General features: G+C 36.8%; 1 protein-coding gene across 8 annotated transcripts in view; it reads right to left on the bottom strand.

The window, feature by feature from the left end:
- RBPJ (recombination signal binding protein for immunoglobulin kappa J region) overlaps positions 1 to 20,176 on the bottom strand; it is a 211,125-nt gene that overhangs the window by 52,898 nt on the left and 138,051 nt on the right. For 4 of the 8 annotated variants that reach the window (XM_019642406.1, XM_019642409.1, XM_019642404.1 and 1 more), the window contains exon 2: positions 16,858 to 17,040. The exons of the other annotated variants lie outside the window; for them this stretch is intronic. Coding sequence is in view for 1 of the 4 variants with exons in the window: in XM_019642409.1 (XP_019497954.1) it covers positions 16,858 to 16,874 (17 nt within the window). In the remaining 3 variants the exon portion in view is untranslated. The remainder of the gene's footprint in view (positions 1 to 16,857; positions 17,041 to 20,176) is intronic. 8 annotated transcript variants of the gene reach the window in all.

Genomic DNA, 20,176 nt, shown 5'->3' with positions numbered 1-20,176 from the left:
TATAGAGTAGCAACGAAAATAATTTTATGGTTGGGGGTCACCACAACATGAGGAACTGTATTAAGGGGTCGCGGCATTAGGAAGGTTGAGAACCGCTGATTTAGGGCATGATGTCTACTTCTTACCTTTAAGGGTTCAGGTAAAATAAGTGAGACAGAGAGAAAGAGAAAGAGAGAGAGAGAGAGAGAGAGAGAGAGAGAGAGAGAGAGAGAGAGAGAGAGAGACAAAGACACACACAGATATACAGGGGGATGAAGAAAATGTGGTAAAATGTTAACAAGTGTGGTATGTGGGTGAACTTTGTAATATTCTTGCATTTTTTCTATAAATTGAAATTATATCAGCAGAAAAAGTTCCCACTCAGAGAAGCACTTATCTCTCCTGATCAAGTTGCTGCCCTGACCCTGCTTGCCACGGAACCTGGTGGTGACAAACCTATTAATGGGAGGTGACATATAAGAGACTCTGTGGCCAGCCTCCCGGCATAGCTTTTACGTATGTTCTTATGAAAATTATTTAAGACTCACTTGCTATAGGTTTAAAGTTTGATAATACCCAGCTTTGGCGTAGGGTGGAGAAACAGGAACTGTCACGCACTGCTGGGAGTTTAAATTTGTGCAATCTTTTCGGAAAACATTTTGGCAATGTCTATTATAATTCAAAATGTGCATTCCTTTGAATGCCTAACCATTTCAGTTCTGGAAATTTACTATATAGGTAGACAATTTGTGACTGTGTAAAAAAATGCATACGAAGAAATGCAATGAAGCATCATCTGTATTAAGGAAACAATTTTAAAAATTCATGTGTGCAATCAGGAATAGACTGCTGGTTACACAGAACCTCCTCGTCATGCCTATAACTCACCCAAAAAGCTATCCAGTTAGTAGCATTAATTTTAAATGAGGAAATCAGATCTACGTTTTCATTGCTTTCCCCCTAGTGCATATATGAAACAACACACATATACCCTCTACACAATTATTAGTGATAATGGTGGGCAGCAGCAAAAATTCCATTTTGCTCTAGAATGCATTATATAATGCCAGATGTCTTATTCTTTACTAATTAAGTTTGGCTTAGGTAAACAACAAAATGAAATAACATTCTCTAGACATCAACTGAAGGCCACTTATATACCAAATATAGAATACAGGCGGCTTAAAATAAAAACAGAGAAAGGAATATAAGAATTTACCCCTAAAAATTGATGTGAGATTAGTAAAAACTGCTGTATCACCAAATGTGTACAAATGGGTACCAAAAGACATGTAAAGGAATGTCCACAGCGTCATCAGACATAACCCTAAACTAGAAACAACTCAAATGATCGTTGTCAACTATTGCTTCCTATGTGGTCATGCCGATTACTAGCAAAAGAAGCCCAAAACAAAAAGGTACGAAACTGTATGATTTTATGTATATGAAATGCAAAAACAAACAAAACTAATCAATAGTGTTTGACAGACTATGGGTTACCTTTCAGAGGGAAGCAGAGACTAAGAGGAGCCACAAGACGGGCTCCTGAGAAAATGGTAATTCTCTAATTCATTTGTGTGATTATCACACATGTATATTCACTTTGTGAAAATTCCCTTTATTGTACATTTATGATTTGTTTGCTCTGCTTTTCTGTAGGTATATTACTTTAATTTAGAAATATATTCACACATACATATATATTTTTTAAGTTTTTGGAACGAATGGCTGGTGTTGGAAAAAATTTTCTTTCCTGGACTTTATTCCTATTGTCTTCAAACTCTATTTTAACATTCAAATTTTAGAAGGCAGGGATTTCTAGTCCTTGGTTGCACCATTCCAGGATGTATGTGTTTCAAATGAAGTTAAATATGAAGTCAATGAGGATATAAGCCGCGACAAAATTGGTCCTGTTCCTTCTCCATCCAAATTGCAGATCCAGATTTCAATAATCTACTCGCCTACTTAGTAGACAAAACATCAGGATCGACAATGGTCCCCTGGCAAATCACCTACCATAAGAGCATGCAATTTAAAAAAAAAATCACTAATTAGGCAGCAGCATGGAAAAATACTGAATATGTACTAGGATTAGAATGTTCTTATTATTAAATTTAAAATTGGCTTCCTTTGCCTATCTCACCTACAACTGAGATGAGTAAGGAGAGGATGGTATCATTAATTGTTTTCCTAGATTCTGGTTCCTTTTTCCCTTCATTAATCATTTAACATACATTTAAGTGCCCACTGTGTGTTAGGCCTTGTACTCGACACTTGGGACACATGGCAAATAAGAAACATGGTCCCTACCCATACTGAATACACTGCAATAGTAGCTACTAACGGGCTGGCCATTAGGCTACACACTGTGCATGTTTATCTCACTTCATACACATATCAATCATATAAGGTAGGTACATCAATATTATCCTCATTACACAGATGAGGAAATCAGCTTAGAAACCACCTTGCCCAAGTTCACATAATGGTGAATTTGGTTCAAATGTGGCTAGAGTATAATGTTCGTGATTTTCCATGTATTCTGCATAGAGAAAGAATTTAATTGAAGCTCAATTCTGGATACTGACATGTTAATAGGGTATATACATTTTCATGACAGAATTGTAAAGTGCACTAATTGATCCTAAAGCCTTCTATGTATGATACAGCATCGATTTGGTTTGCTTCAGTGAGGGGTCAACAAAAAAACATGAAAGGGATCCTTTCATTACCTGATTATCAATACTTCACTACTGGCTAAATTTTATAAGGGTAAATTTTTCTTTGATTAGTAGAAAGTGAGAAAAATGTTTTCTAAAGCTATAAATACATAAAACTCAGGAAATCTAAAGATATCTGCTGGGAGAGCCACACCCTGACTACTGCATACATATAAATATAGACATGTGTGTGTGCACACATATGTTAAGTCATAAATTTAACAATTACTCTTGTATTTTTCCCTGCACAAGGGAAATATGTTACAATTGCAATGGGAACTATGAAAGTCTCATCGTGACTTTCGTGTTTACACATATTGATCATTTTCTACAAAGTACATTTTTTTCTGAGTTGAAAAGGACAAAGAATTTACACAGGCATGTTCAGTTTAATGAAGAGGTTTTGCATTCTTCTTTTTCTACTGGTAGAAATTATAGACATACTACCTACCAGCTTAATCTCTATCAAACCATGTTTGGCCAATCTCTTAAGCAGCCAAACCGCTAACATACAGCTTGGCACTCTGAAGTACGTATTTGAATTCAGCAGTGCATCTGGCTTTTATTTTCCTTTTAAATAATGCAGGCCAGAACATCTACGAATGGGATAGCCCAAATAAGGTCAAATGCATAAAGGAAAGGCTCTGATTCAGGTTTTCTAAGGAGTTATGCTGTTTCAGAGGAGCCTGTCCCTAAGGGGAAAAAATTAAAAATAACAATTATTTCAAAACATGTAAAATAGGACACTGAGTTAACAGGGAGAATAATCAATAGACAAAAATAATGAAATGACCAAAATTCATGTTCGGAATGGGGAAAAGAGCTTTCTAGAGTGTTTCTAATAACACCATTGCATGAACAAGGAAACGCCTTTCTGCTTGAGTGTGAATACCCAAAACAATATATTTCTTTTGAATTGTAGTTTAGCTTTCTGTTATCACATGTCATATTATAATAATCAAACCTGCATTTGTGGTAAAACCAAAAACCACTCTGAAGAAGTGGTCTTAACCACAATTCAAAGCTTAAAGAATGCTTTCTGCCAAAGTGTATCTGCGCCATTAACCGGTCAAGATGCTGCAGGCACTGCTGGGACACAAAGAGCAGGCCCCGCAGCTGGCATCTGCTTGCTCCAGCCCCGCAGGAGGCCGTGGGGCTCTGACAGTGGAATCCACAGCACGGGGCGCAGGGGCTGATGGAACAAAACCTGACAGGCAAGCTGCTTTGCTTTGGGTGGTGCTACCAGGCAGCCTAATACTTCAGCTACCACCTGAGGAGGCTCTGTTCCGCACAGGCAAAGGAAATTGAGAATCACCATGAAGTGATTCAAGTACAGGAGGTCATCAATAACTTACGGGGGTGAAACGCTAGTATAGGAGCAAAAGCTTTGGGAGTTTGAGGGTAGCAATGAGGAACACAAGGGGAAAGACTTAACTTTCACAGTTTGGGTCATTCATACTATGCCTTTACTAGCTATTTTGCTGTGCTACGAATTTAAATTATGCAAACTGCAAAGCTGTTGTCTTGCAGTTAGTTTACTAGTTAACCGTTCAGTCAAATGCCCTACATCAAATTGGCTAACTAGAAAATAGGATGGTTTTTCTTTAAAGATGAGCTCCGTTGTGGCAACTTGTTTTTTCATGTTCCCCTTTCACCAACTTCTACACATGCACGTTCCTTTAAGATGTGTGGCCTCTCTTCTCCACAGTATCGCTGACCTGATCCCCTCATTCTTGCCTTCCATCACAAGCAGTTCATTGACAAACGCTGTCATCAATTGTATTTCCAAATTATCTCCCGTATTTCCAATCCCTGATTCCATAAAGTCAGGAGTTCTCATTACTACACATATCTACAGCTTCCAAAACAGACCTCATATACAGGCATACCTCATTTTATTGCACTTGATTCACTTTACTGGGCTCCACAGATGTTGTGTGGTTTTGGTTTTGGTTTTTTTCAAAAAAAATGGAAGGCAAGACCCTCCACCAGCAAAAAGGTTACAACTCACTTTATTGCGGTGGTTAGTCTAGAAGTGAACCTGCAATATCTCCCAGGTGTGCCTGTAGCAAATGACCAGGAGAAAATCCTGAGATGTCCTAAACTAAAGTACAGCGGGCCACAGGGTGGACGGAAGAGAAAAAGGGGTTAATCAGTTAACAGCTGCAGTGCAAAACCAACAAAAGACTGCTCACACTCTTTTGTGTCTGTTGGAATTGTTAGGTTAATTTAGGCCATTTTCGGAGATTATCTAAAAAGAGACAGTAGCCAAGGGCCCCTGGAGCTTCCAGTTCCTGTTTACATTCCTGTTTACATATCGCTAAGAGGTAGGCATCATTTCAAACTTAGAAGGAAAAACTGAAGCTCAGAATGTTACAAGGCAGGAATTTCCCCTACTTCTGATTACACGATGACAATACTAAAGTTGACAATAACAAGACCCACATATAAATATATAAGGAAGCCATAATCTGGTCCTTAAGCCACTTATTGTCTTTGCCTTCCCAAAATAATTACTTTTATTTTTTCCTGATTCACTAATAAATTAATACGCTTTTTCTGTTAAAACAAACCACTTATGTGAAAAAATATTTAATGTCTCAGAAAAATCAATTCTTAACCTGTACACGATTTCTCAGCAAACCAAAAAACTGTTCAATCCCAAGGATAAAATGCATAGTAATAAAACTACAGAATATGAAACAATGCCATAAGGTTAAATAAACCAGGAAAATCTGAAACTGTTAACAGCTCTAAGGAACAGTCAAACCCAGAGCCTTGAAAAACTGTAACTAAGTATCCTAAGTAATGAAGAAAATGCCAACCTATTTCCACAATAAACTGGAGATGCACAGAGTGGGTTTTTTAGGCCATTAACTTGTATGCTGGAAAACGCTTTTTTTTAAATGGCAGAAGTGTACATTAGAGAAATATGGCCAAAGCTATAAGCTTGTATCATTCACATTAAAGCTGACTCAAGGGCATAACAATATTAACATCAACTTTTCAAATGCAACTTTGCGTATGTTAAAAAACAAAAAATTATCATGAAATCGTAGCATTAAACTATATTACTTAGATCAACTGCTGTGAATTAAACAATGATTATGAGCACGCTGATCTAAAAGGCCTAATAAGTTATTTTCTACAATGGAGGAAAAGATTATAAATAGCCCCTCAAAGGAACTGATATTAATTTTACAATGAGAAGAAAAAGGAACTATATTACCAAGTCAAAGAGCTAAAATGATGATTAATTTCCTCACCTTAATGAAAATATCTACTTCTCCCATGGAGAATGCCCTGCAAAGACACAATGCTTCAAGGTTACTGTTGATACTTGCTCAACAGTAGTAATGTTCTTTAATGAGGCATGCTGACACTTCAAAAAAGTGACAATCCAGTTTCTGACAAACTCTATGAAGTGGTATCAAGATCTAAATGGGACTACAAACAATACACCTGAAAAGAGGTCCTTAGAAGCCCTACATGAAGTTCCTTCATGTAGTTTTGTTGAGTATAATAAACAAAATTCTAATATGTTCTAAATTAAATTACAGTGGATGGAGAGTGAAAGAGACAGAACTGTCACAAAAGACTTAGCACATTCCTGTTTTGCCTGTAGAAATTTCGGATTAATTCCCAGGTGGCTATTTCCGCAGCTCCGCTCTTGTTTACATGTGGGCTTTCCGAGCTGCTACCCTGGCCACTCCACAGGAGCAGCCGTTTCTTCAGGGGGACTCTGCTGGCCCCTCACACTGTCCTCCACCCCTCTGCCTACAGCTCATATCAACTCTTTCTTCCCCCTTCTCCCTCCTTGATATGTAAAATGGCTCACAAAACTCTGGGACTGTGATCACGCTGTCTTTTCTAACCTAGCCATGCTGCTGGTAGTTTAGACTCCATGCACCAGGACTGGTCTTTTAGCTAAGAGCATTTTGGGCTCCATTAAACCTTACTTACAAACAGACTTTCAGCTGTGGGAGGTTACATAATTTTAGTTTAACATTTTGGCATCCAGATGAGGGGCCAAGATTTGGAGAAGCAGAAAGGGACACTGCTCTCTCAGGTCGGCGTGTGACATCCACATAACCCTGTCGGGGCTCATCGGACCCCAGGTGCTCCTGAGCCCACACCACACCTTGTGGTAAATGCACACATTTTTCTTGGAACACAAAGTGTTCGTAAGTAGCCCCCAGAACATGATGAGGCATCGTTCCCTCAGTGTCCATAGTCGGTGGGTACCACGTCTGCATCACCAAAGTGAAGGACAGAATCCCGAGTCCTTCAGCTGACTGGTGAGTTTGCGGGCATGCCCTCAACTGTCTTCTTTGTAGTCTTTGACATAACTGACCTCATAGTGGCATCTTGTGGCCATTCCATGTAATTACTGTTTGGTGGTGGCGTTTGGGTCGCACCTGACCAATGCTTATTAGCTTTGGAAACTGAGAAAGGGGCTTTTCCACTCCAAAGATAAGGGCAGTCACCAGCCCACTGGGGTGGGCACTCAAGAAGCAGCACTCTATCCACCAGAAAACAATTTTCCAGCCTTGATTGGTTGAAAGCAATTTAAATTATGGAAGTCAAACTCCAAAACTTACCCTGCTACTCCCCCCAAAACACCAGCAGGTGCTTTAAAACAATAAATATATGGGGTTGATGGGTGCAGTTTTTTTTAAAGAAAAATCTAAATCATTTTACTAAAAATGATTTCAGTTAGAATTCAGAATCTTTCTCCCTTCTAAATTTAGATTAGCAGGAGGAAAAATTTGTGAAGCTAGATTCTTGGGCTTAAAGTATGAATACATTTTGAGAGAGCTAAAATTGTTTGCCCTAAGCTGGTTATTTCTGAATGAGTAAGAAGAGATACTCTAAATTGGACAAGTTATAGGTAGTTTATAAAAAGAAATCTTAAAAAAAATAAAATTTTATATCCAGTTAAACTGAATGAGATTAGAATGCATTTAAATAATCAAATTTAAATATCAAAAGTTAGCTGATGCAAAACCAGAGTTTGGTTCTTTTTCACTCTGCTAAAAGTCAGTTTTTCCTGTATTTATTGTTCTGCTCTAGATAAGAAATAATGAAAAAGTTTTCTACCTAGAAAGCAAGAGTCTTTGTTTTATTAAAATAGTTTTGTGTTTTATATTGAAGGTTTTGCTAACAATAGGTAACTTGAATTTTTGTTTGATATCTTTAGTCACTTTGAATAAATAATTTAATTTTTCATAATATATGATCTTTTAGTCAAGTATGCTTGACAAACTTCCCAGGGTTCAAGTTTTAAAAGGGGACTTTCTTATCCTGGAAATGGCTTTGGGTTATTCCAATGGGCTCCTGGAATGCCTCAAAGATTTGTTCTCCCTCTCTCCTTATATAAGAGAAAATTTAAACTAATTAGATCTATTTGATATACTAAAATTACACGGGAAGCTTTGTCAAAAAATAATAATTAAGTTGTATTTTATACACATTATATAATACTTTCCCTTGTAATTCTATTGATCTCAAAATGTTAAGAGAAAAGCAAATATCTTTCTCAACTGGATTATAATCAGATCTAAAACCATATCATTTTAATTAAATTTTTTGTCATTTACAGTCATTGTTTTACTCTGATGCTTTTGCAAATATGTTTCTCATCTTCAGGAAGGTCCATGGAGAAGAATGACTTATTCTAAAATACAAATTTCTGAGAATAAAATTTCAGATTATCTTTAAACTGGGTGAAGATTTACAGAACTCGAAAGAAGAACAGGACTCATGAAATACTGGCAAATGATCAAGATAAATAAGAATTAATTATGGGACTAAATGAGGATAATTATTTTTATGCCTTTTTGTTTGAAATATTAATTTTTAAAATCATTTGTTACTTATGACTTAGAGCAACTTGTAAATTATACCTTTGTAAGTGGTACTGAAACATTTCCATTTTTCGGCCTACCTGATCGCTCCAGAATTTGGAAACTCTTCATGAGTACTATTATTTTCATGGCAACATGGTTATTTACAAAAATTCAGTAAGAAACTGTTCTCTTTATAACAGGACACAGTTGGAAACTGGTTTTATTACCAAGGCTGTGACTGGAATGTCATGTTTGAGCAGCTTTAAAAAAGCCTATATAATCAATTGCTATTCTTACTGTATTTGTACAAATAACAAAGCCTAATTTATTAAAACTAGACTTATGCAATAAATAAGTCTTAATTTGGCAATATTTGATAAAAACGACAGTGATTTTAGAAAGAAAAGTTATGTTTCAACAGAAACTATAATGATACACACTATATGGATCTCAGATTCTAGAGTTCAGTTAATTGTCTTTAAAGTTTTACTTTTTACCTGTAAACTGGATTACAACCTGAATTCTTTCAGTTTTCTTAAATATTTGGCAACAACTCTCCAAGCTAATATTTCCTTTTTCTACCATCCTTTGACTGGGAATTACTGAGAACTGAAACTTTTTTTCCTGTGCCTTAAAATTACAAACTACAGCCAGATGACTTGATATAAACCAGAGAAATCACCACAACAGCTCATGCTTGAATAATCTCAGTGACTGATAATGTGGCAAGCCAGTTTACCTGAGCATCTATCTGATGATAAGACATTCAAATTGCAGACCATCAGACTATCATATCACTGCCTGCCTTCACTCCAGCAACACAAGCTTGAGTCTTACATCTAAAAATCTCAACTGATAGCCTTATAGACTCGGAAACTGCATTTATAATTTATTTTAATCATTAACTTTTTTTCTTTTGTCATTAACTTTATAAAAAATACCTCTTATTTAGATGTCTAACTGCTTACAGAAACCTTTTAGTTGGTAGCCTGCCAGGATAAGCTCATTATTTAGAAAACTATTAAAAGTTGGTTCAATATTTTGCCTTTTTTGACTGTTATAATTTTTAATGTTATACCTGTTGCTTCTCTCAATTATGTAGATCCATAAATCAAATCCCAGCTAACATTATGCTTGCTTGACTGATTGAACTAGCCACCTATACTTCTCCGGAAGTTACTCTTCAAAAAAACCCTGAAATCCTCATCAGCTGTTGACTGGTAACAAACACTCTCTCTTGTTTGCCCCTAATTGATGACACCTGATGTCATCCTTGGACTTCCCTCCTCTGGGGGACAGGATAACCTAGGAATAAGCCTTCCTAGGAACGTGGGATAATGCCTTGAATATAAAAGGGCCATTTAAACATAATTAAAATCATGCAGACATTCTATAGTGATGCTTTCTTCAAAAGATCTGGATAAAAAGGGGGAAATCATAAGAAAAAATTCTTGAGATGTTCTAAATTATACTGGCCAACGAGACAGAAGAACTGTAACAGGACTTCTCACATTGCTGTTTTGCCTGTTGGCATTTTGCTTTCCAGGTGGATGTTTCCGCAGGTCCTCCACTTGTTTACCCATGGGCTTTCCAGGCTGCTACCCCGGCCACCCCGGCCACTCCGGCCACTCCACAGGAGCGGCCGTTTCTACTCTGCTGGCTCTTACACCTTTGCTCATCCTTTGCCTATAGCTTATATAAATAAATTCTTTCAGACCACCTCTTCTCCCTCCTTCCCTCCCCACTCTGCCTGATAGTTTAGACTCCATGCCCGAAAATCAGTCTTTTGGCTAGCATTTTTGGCTCAATAAAACCCAAAATTTTGGAGTTTAACATAGAAAAACTTGCATTTACCAGGTGCAGGTCTCCAACAATGTCATCCAGGCAATTTTTTATTGTAATAACAATAATCAAATGCTAATATAAGACTCATTATGTGTAAGCTGATAATAACGATGCAGTTAACAAATTAACTTCTGTGCTTTTAAAAATTAAATTCTCAATGCTAAGTATAAATTTGAACTTTGGAATAAAAATCAAAGTTGCAGGGGAATTATTCTAATTGTTGATTTTTTTCCTTGGTTATCCATCAATGCCTTGTTTTGGTTCTATTGCTCAAGAATTAATCCTAGCAGTCTGGCCTTTATACCCACACACTGTTTATTCTGGACGAGGAATACTACTTGTCCTGGGTCAGCCCTCTTCACTTTTGGACAACCTCCTAGGACCAACATTTTATACTGTTTTTCATAGCATCATCACTTCCACTTGGCCTGACTGGTTCTCGGACTCAAAAACACTGTTAACATATTATTCTAAACAAGAAGAAGGTAGAACAAATATTCTGTTGGTTCAGGTTGTGTAAAAGTGGAGAGAGCACTGAGGGGTGGTGAGGGGGAGAAAGAGGGGGGACATTGGAGAAGAGCAGTAAAAAAAGATAAAAGACCCACTTCCACTGCTTGAGGAAGTGTCCCAGCGACCAAGTAGAAGAGAAATAAAAGAGAACAATGGGGTGTCTAGAGCCCATAAAAAGGGCAACTGCCTAAACTTCTAACAAACCAAATCTGGTCAATCCCCAAAATGGAACTGTTTTAGCTCAAATACAGAGCTTTTTCTTCTGTAGGATACGAGCACAAATTACAATCATTCTTGGGGCAGCCGGTTAGCTCAGCTGGTTATAGCACAGTGCTCATAACACCAAGGTTGCCGGTTCGATCCCCGCATGGGCCAAGAAGCTGCACCCTCCCCAACTAGGTTGAAACAACTACTTGAGTTGGAGCTGATGGGTCCTAGAAAAACACACTGTTCCCCAATTAAATAAAAATTTAAAAATTACAATCATTCTTGCCTTATAAAAAAATCTCACACTTGGGATAATGGAACTCTACCACTATGAGAAAAACCTGTTGAATTCATAAATTATTACCAAGTTTTGTTCCCCAAAAGTCTAGGTCTTTCTAACATAAAAACATTCCAACCCTTTCAGTTTCTAGAGCAGCGGTTCTCAACCTGTGGGTCGCGACCCCTTTGGGGGTCGAATGACCCTTTCACAGGGGTCGCCTAAGACCATCGGAAAACAAAAAGATATTTACATTATGATTCATAACAGTAGCAAAATTACAGTTATAGAGTAGCAATGAAAATAATTTTATGGTTGGGGTCACCACAACATGAGGAACTGTATTAAGGGGTCGCGGCATTAGGAAGGTTGAGAACCGCTGTTCTAGAGCCTCAGCCTCCACCTCTGTAAAATAGGAATGTTAATTCTGACAACCTGGAGAGCTGTGTGAAGACTGGGTTAATAATATACGTAAAACACTTAGGGGCATTTTGTAAGTGCAATATTCATTAAATGTTAGCTATTACACACTCAGATTTCCTCAGCCTTTATTTAGACTTACAAATCCCAACTTGCAGAAGAGCACAGTGATGACAAAACTGTAAAAATTAAGATCAAGATCATCTCAAAAGAAGATTATTCCTTAAATAATCGACTCATTCTCTCCATATGTAAATTACGAGGAAGGTAAATAAGAGATAGCCTCATCTTCCATGACAGGACAGGTGATGTCTTAAAAATTTCTAGTATCAAAAATGCATTTGCTTGACAAATATTTGCTGAGTACCTGCTATGACTAGTCACTATTCCGAGTATACAGGAGTCCACAAAATTTGTTTAATTGAGGAGAAGGAAGCTGGGAGGAGAGGGAGAGAGACTAAAACTTTGCACCCTGCACTGGGAGTGAGAGTGGAGCCTTCCTCCTCCAAATCACCCATTTTATATATACTTGGGTTACTTTCCTCTGCCCCTGGGCTAGAATTTCTTACAGGTTCGTTTTCGCAGGAAAATTTCAACAGTAAGGGAGTTTTAATAAAATTAAATTTCATGCACCTGATTAACCTACAATAGCTGCTTAGCTGCTACCACCAGCACTTCTATGAGTATGCCCATTTTTAATCACCTTCATCCACCCATTATTATAAAACAATAGAGCAAATTTTCAACTTGTTATGTTGACATGATACTTGTTAAAGCAACACCTGAGGACTTGTGGAAGTCAACTAAAGCTGCCATTCTTTTATAATATTTGCATTCCCCTCTTCATTAGCTCACAAAGCCTCACAGAGCTCACTTGCTGAAATGAGTAAGAATCTGGCTACCTCCTTGGTAAGGTCTCCATAAGGAAAGCTGTACTCATTTAAGCAACAAGTTTGACATTTTGAGGAAAGAATGCATGCATATTTTCCTGCTCATTTACACACTCTCTTCATAATGTCTTAACAGTTCAATAGTACAAGATAAACTGACTTCACTGTATTTTTCAAAAGGAAGTGAGACCTTGACTTTCATGACAATTAGCGACACAGCATATCCTACTTCTCAATTACGTTCATACTTGAGATGGCAATCTAAAGTACTCTTTTAATACCCAGGGTGCCAAAAAATGCACACACATTTTAAGAGGTGTTATCTATGTATTACTTTCTGAAGTTGAATTGAATTACGATAGCAATGTGTAGTATGACGTTCCCTTAAAAGATGGCATTAATCAAATAAACGATAGTGCCATTCATTGTATTACAATTTTAATACAGCGTTTTCCTTTTTAAAATGTGTATACATTTTTGGGCATCCTCTGTTGATATCCCAGAGCCCACTGAACTGCAAAACAGTACTGTTTTCAAATAAAATATAAAATAGCTTTGAGACAGTGCCAAATGCTAACTGCCATTTATTCAAGATTTTTTAAACTAATCTTCAGATCTAAAACATCTTTTCTGAAATAGTCTCAAAACAGCTAATCTTCATTCTTAAAGGGTGATTTTAACGTGTTTTTAATAACCAAAAGTTTACCGAAACCATATCTAATAACTTAAGTTACGCAATCTTCTTTCTTCTAATCCTAGATGTGTGGTTGGGGTGCTGCCTCTGGCCACTGATCTCAGTTCTGGGCCAACGAAACTACAATTAAGTTCAAGTTTCCTTCTAAACTACACCTTTGGAGGAAAGTCTACTAAAGAAAAAGTCTGCAAGCTGCTCTTTTGCATGATGAACACCAAAGAAAAGGGACACAGTTTTGAAGAAACAAATGCACCAAGTGACAACAGGAAACCTTGCGCTCTCAACAGAATAAACAACATGAGGCAGGAAATGATGAAATCGGGAGTAAACATGACTGAAATAATGATAAAAAGCCAAGCGATGCTACTGGTATGAACAGGAAGAATTGGACAGTCTGGGAGTAGACGAGGTCAAGTGGGGACGGGACAAGGGCACTTGGGGGAAACAAAGTAATAAAAACCAGGAATTCGACTCTTCCATTCTCCAAATCCATAGGCTCTTGTTTTCTGACTCCACCACTAGCAAAACATGCCTGTATACACTGGTGCAAAGACAAGCAACCATCATCAGGATAGGAAGCCCACTGGTTGTGGAGTTACTACTGTATCTTCTGTAAATTCAAAACATGAATTCTAAGTTTAGTATATCATACCCAGTTCAGAACAGAACTATGTATGTTCGACTCAATTTCAAGAACTTGCAGAGAAAGAACTGTGCTTATTATCTTTAGGCCTTTTATTTTGGCAGAGTTCTTCCATTTTCAAGTCCCAAGTGTAGAAAACGAATGTACAAATTCCATTGTTATGAAACAATTTATCAGAAATCATCATTGACTTACTGTTTTCTAGGGAGGAAACAGTTCTTTAGACACAATTTTAAAACATACATATCACCCTACTTGATAAAACAGCTTTGGTAATATCCTGTAATAACCTTCACTTCAAATGGAAAGGATGGTAGGGGGACACTTGGAGGCGACAGACAGCATGACATACCTTTAAAAGTCACAGACCGGAACTTATCCAGGTCACTTCTCAGCAAGGCAAAACAATACAAAACTAATACCACTTCTGAGGAACACCTCTAACTAAGGGAGGCATACATGGAGTGGGACTAAAACGATCCAATGAACATACACATCATGTGTATATATTTTATTTCAGCGTTTTTAGAAATTAAAACAAGTTTTTTGTTTTTAAAAAAACCGTTTTCTACATTCAGTGCACTCCATTTTATTTTCTATTATAATACATGTCTTACTGCTGGTTATAACCCACTAAATCGATTTCTTGACCCACTAATGAATGGGCTGAAATCTGCAATTTGAAAAGCACAGCTTTTGAAGAGGCACAAATGACCCTAGCAGGATAAGAGGACTACACGTTTATTACCAGTCTCTAGTGACCATCTTTCACTGATGAGAAAAAGCCCAAAGAACTGAAGACCAGAGAAAATGTACGACTCAGGATAAGAAGAAATGTAATAGCACCCTCCCACCAAGAGAGGTTTCTGTTCTGACATTTAATAGTCATCATCACTGTTAACCTCAACTGGCTTCCTACATCCTCAACTCTGCACCAAGTGTATATAATTTATACACATATACATATATATAATGCACAATATGTAAGTTATATACATATATACACAAATTGTGTACACATGCGCGCGCGCGCGCACACACACCATGCCAAAACAATGTATACACATTTTAAGAAAGGAAAATTGTAATACTCAATATATACTGATACCAAAAGATGAATACAAGTCTCATTTGACGTCTGCAATTACAAGAGGTGCTCAAAGTGGTTACCATCAGAGTCCAGACGCTTCTGATTATGGCGAACTACTGCTTGAGTATAAATATCATCTCTTAAAATGTGTATACATTTTTTTGGCACCCATGTGTGAGTGTGTGTATACATACATATATATATATATATATACATATATACACATAAAATACAATATATAAATTACATTTTATAATTATAATTGTTATATTCTTAATATATAAATTTATGGTTTATCCCAGATCATTTTACGTGTCAAAATAACAAAGTAAGCATTAAATATGAAACACAGGACAGTTGGCCCCAGATAGAATCTAAGCTCTTAGCCACTGTTACAAACTCTTCCAAAAAGAATAGGCATTCCCAACGCTAACTGTGCATCAAGAATCCTGTGATTTGAATAAAACAGATATCAAGTTCTACCCCAAAAAGGGTTTGAAACTTAATTAGTATTATAGAGAAACATGTTTTGTAAACAATGTATCAACTACCATATATTATGTCAGAAAATATCTTTTTGGACAGTAGATACTATTGTATGCCATCGGACTTAAAATACCTGGTTCTCGTGAATAATTGCCATGGTTAATAAGCAGCTGACTTTACTGGCTAACTTGATTAGATCACTGTCATTATATTTAACATAAAGCATTTTACCTTAGGTTTAATAACTAAGTTCCATTAAGAATTTAACTGCTGACATATCAAAAGGATCTTAATATAAGGTAGCCTAACTGATAGATTATGGAGTGCACTAGTGTATTTCTTTTAACTTTATCTATTTATGACTTAAATCTCTATCTTCCCAGCGTATTTTCCCTCATTACCTAAAAGATAAAGAATTCTGCATGCAATGTAACATTAATGAACTCAGCATTCTCCCTGGGTTGGTTCCCTCTTACCACCCTTAAGAAATCATTCAGCAGCAAGCACACAGTACAAAATTAGGAGATTGCCAAGGTTCCAAATAATTAAGAAATGGTTTTGCCCACATCACTCAAATAAAATGTTATGAACATAAAAAGCTAAAAGATTTTTGATGGTTAGTTGGGTAATACGATGCCTAGAATTACCACCACTAGCAACCACAAATAACAGCAGGACTATATACCACAAACATGTGAATAATTAACTGCATACATACAATCACACTATTAATAAAGAATTACTCATTTTCCTCTCAATAAAAATTCTTTGTGAAAGACAAAAACAAGCACAAACTATAAGTAGTCCAAGTAAGAATTATTTTGTTTGATCAAATTAATACCCCAATTGAAGAATTTATCCAAGTATTTCCTGTTCAGGTTACCATGAAAAAACAGCACTGCAGAAAAACAAGTCTATGATATAAACCAGAAAGATAATTATGGACTAATATATGAATAATCCCTAAACTATTTGGTGAAAGGAATTATAGCCCATTACTATTAAAATCTAGAAAAAATAGCTAGTGTCTTCTCTAACTATAGCTCAAAAAGCAAAAAAAAAATTCACCCATCAGGCTTGTATATATGGATTTTTTTCCTAACCAAAAAAAAACTATTGCCATAAATCCATAACCACATCTGCAATCTAAATATTAACATATCTTAAAATGAAATAATTAAGTACAGAATCATGAACATTCATTCTATCCACAACCTGGGGGTCACTGGGAGATTTCTAAAGCATACCTTTTAATCCACGCCATGGTACTTCAAGAACATGTTAAGGTAAGTCACAGCTTGGAACACTTCGATGCACCTCAAAACACCTCAGCCAGTGTATCAGTATCATTCTCCTTTTCTTTTGAGATCATAATGGTTCCGAAGAACTACAATGCTTCCATTTGAATGATAGTCTCATAATTTCAATGACTTAAAAACAAAAACAAAAAATAAGGACTTAAATGTTGGTATGTTAAGGCACCAGTGCACTGTGTTAACTGCTGCCATGACTAAGAAAAACAAAGAAGCTGCCACTATTATTATTTTTCACGTGAACCTTCATATGAATGAGGTGTACGAGTCCTTGCTTAGTGGTCATAGTGACAGCCCTTGCTTTGCCGAGATCTATCGAAACCCCACAAATTTCTAACCCAATTGATTCTTCAGTATTCTTCTCAAGGAATGAAAAGTAACCGAAAAGACAGGTCTGCACACTTGGCAGGTGCCAGGTCCACTTCTGATCGACCAACTATTCTATTCTGTGTTGAATGAGAGCGGGAAATCACCCATACACCTGTATGAAAGGGAATTCATTAACAGACACAGCGGGGGTTCCTTCAAACAATGGCCCTCCTGGTGTTAATATTACTGAATTGTTTTAATTTCATGGAAGTCATTAAACTGAAAACGGCTCCTGCTTCTAAAGCTTACTTCCATGAAGAGCAGGCACATATATGAACAGAGAGAAGGCTAACTATCAAGTGCTACTGCAGCTCTGTGGCGGCCTTAGCAGGCGATCTGCTCCTCTTCTCATCCCCATCACCTTGCTTACATAAAAACATTAAAAACATGTCATTATTAAAATAAGAAGTCTATGTACCACCTTTTACTCTATTTCTGCTTCAGGTTTGGCACTCTATAGTTACAAGAAAGAGAATACTTAAGCTACATAAAGAAAATGAAACTAGCTGATAAATTATCAATACACAAGTATATTCATGTCATAAAGCAATTAAAACTAGTTAAAGATGATTGATCAGGAAATTTTTCATGAAAGCAAGCTATAAAAAGACTTCCAAGGAAAGACAGAAAGAAAGCTTGGAGAAGTTGCTACACTCTGGGTTTGTGGAGCAGCTCGTGTAAAGGTTAATAGACAAGGAATGGAAGATGACCAAGTCCCAGCTGGAGCTAAAAAGTATGTGCTAAGGAGAAAGTGAAGCTATCTGCTGTTTGAAAGGGTAGATTCAAGTGATGAAAACCTTTCAAGTCCACTGTCAGAAAAATGACATATTTCTGAGATTTAGAGCTATTAAAGGCTGTGGAGAACGCAGGTTACAAAATGCAGGTCACTTCGGAAAGTTGATAATGGTGGCAGAAACGCATACAGGAAAGAACTCTACCCGGGTAGGTGGGAAAAAACTAATGAAGAATAGAAACAAGGGCCTTGGTCCAATGAAAATCACTGCAGCCACAGCCATCTTTTTAAAACTGATCATTTTGTCACCGTAGTGCAACCCCCTGACCGTTCCCACCATAGCTTTAAACCACTTAATGGCTCTAGAGACATATACAACTTCCTGGAAGGACATCCACATTGTTTCCTGTGGCTCTGCGCCTCCAAATAAAAGCATCCCGCACAGAACTATCAGGCTAGAGTTCCTGAAGCATACCTCCTCCCTTGCACATAAAGAACAATGTTAACCACTGGGAAACAAGGCGGACTACTTACAAAATAAAAGCCTAGGTCTGGTTCATTACCTCATTTAATTTGCAGAATCTCAGTTTACAGAGGAGAAAACTGAGGTTCTGTAGTGAAGTGACTGGCCCAAGAAAACACGCAATAAGAGACAAGAACTGGAAAAAAAAAAAAAAAGACAAGAACTAGGACTTAAATGTAGATCTTCTAGCTGGGATTTCAGCACTTTTCTACCACAGTACTGTTGTAGGGCACTGCATCATAAACTGCTCTGATTCCCATCTTGATAGGGAAACTGTAATTGCCAGTTAAACTCTGGGGCAAGCACCAACAGCTAAGAGACTGAAGTAGGGATCAGTGAGATCCAGTAACTAAAAGATACTTGTGATCTAGCAATTCTGGAAGAGGAAATATTCAGCTAATTTTACTTTGCGGGACTCCCAGCTGGGGGAAGCTCTTTCCTTAAAAAAAGTATATCCTAATTTTCAGTAACATTGATAAAAAGCTTCTATCAAAGTGCCTCAAAGCGCCTGATGAGACTGCTGCTCGTAAGTGGCAAACACCCAGGATTCAACTGGAATATGTCTCCATTTTTTTTTTTTTTTGGCTAGAATTCTCAATGGCACAGTATGGACAGGTATAATTTAAATATAAATACACATATGCATGCATATGTACACATACACAGCTATCCTTTTCAAATAGATTAGTGTACCTGCCAGGAGACCAAAGCTAGGAGGATGGGAACAGTGGAGAGGGAGATAAAAGAACAGTAGAGTAGTTCCCAAGTGCTGAGTAACAGATGTTAGGGAAGGAAATGTAGTAATGAAGTAAATCTGCTTATAAACACTACTATGTATTTATTCAAAACAAGCAAGTCAACAGAAGCTTCTTTCCTTTCTAGGATTAAGAGGAAACTAAGTAAGAAATGCTAAAGAGCCCGAATATCCTTTTTTATGAGTATATTCATAAAAATGTTTATAGGTAAATTGAATTTCTACCAGGTTCTTTCTCCTTCAGCTTTAGTTGCATAAGTCTCTTTTTGTTTAAAATAAAATGTAAATTTTGGTGACTTAAAAGATTATGTGATTATGAGTGATAAAGAATATGCTGATCAAGTTCTGACCTTGGTAGTCGGGAGTCATAGGTTAGTAAACTTAATTGGATGTTTAACTTCTGTGTAGACAATACCAGCAAAAATTGTAGTAATAATGCTTAAAAGAGAAAACACCTAAAACACTGCCCACCAGAGTAGCCATAAACATTTACTGACTTTGAAGGCACAATTTGGTAATCAGTTACTGCTAACGCCACAATTCTAAAGTCAAAATAACACATTTTCCTAGGAATGTTTTAATGGTCAAGAAATACTTATGCTTTTAAGTTTAAAAAATTTTCACACTTATGTTTATTCCCGTTATGTGGGTGATGATCAAATCTGTGGCTCTAATTCATTAGTTTATCAGAACTTCCTGCAAAGAGTAAGGGGATGTGATAAGTAGTCAGTCTGTTTAATTCTTGCTTGTAGTTGGATTTTTTTAAAAACTGATGAGGTAAAAGTATTATGTATTAATCAAGTAATCTTAGTATTTTAATTACGCATCCTCTGCCATATTCATTTGTCAGTGTTAAAAGAAAATGTGGTAAGCG

Source organism: Hipposideros armiger, unplaced genomic scaffold, assembly GCF_001890085.2.
Source record: "Hipposideros armiger isolate ML-2016 unplaced genomic scaffold, ASM189008v1 scaffold_68, whole genome shotgun sequence".
In the NCBI taxonomy this organism is placed as follows: domain Eukaryota; kingdom Metazoa; phylum Chordata; class Mammalia; order Chiroptera; family Hipposideridae; genus Hipposideros; species Hipposideros armiger.
Note: the sequence above shows the minus strand (reverse complement) of the source record. Positions and strands in the feature narration are given on the sequence as shown.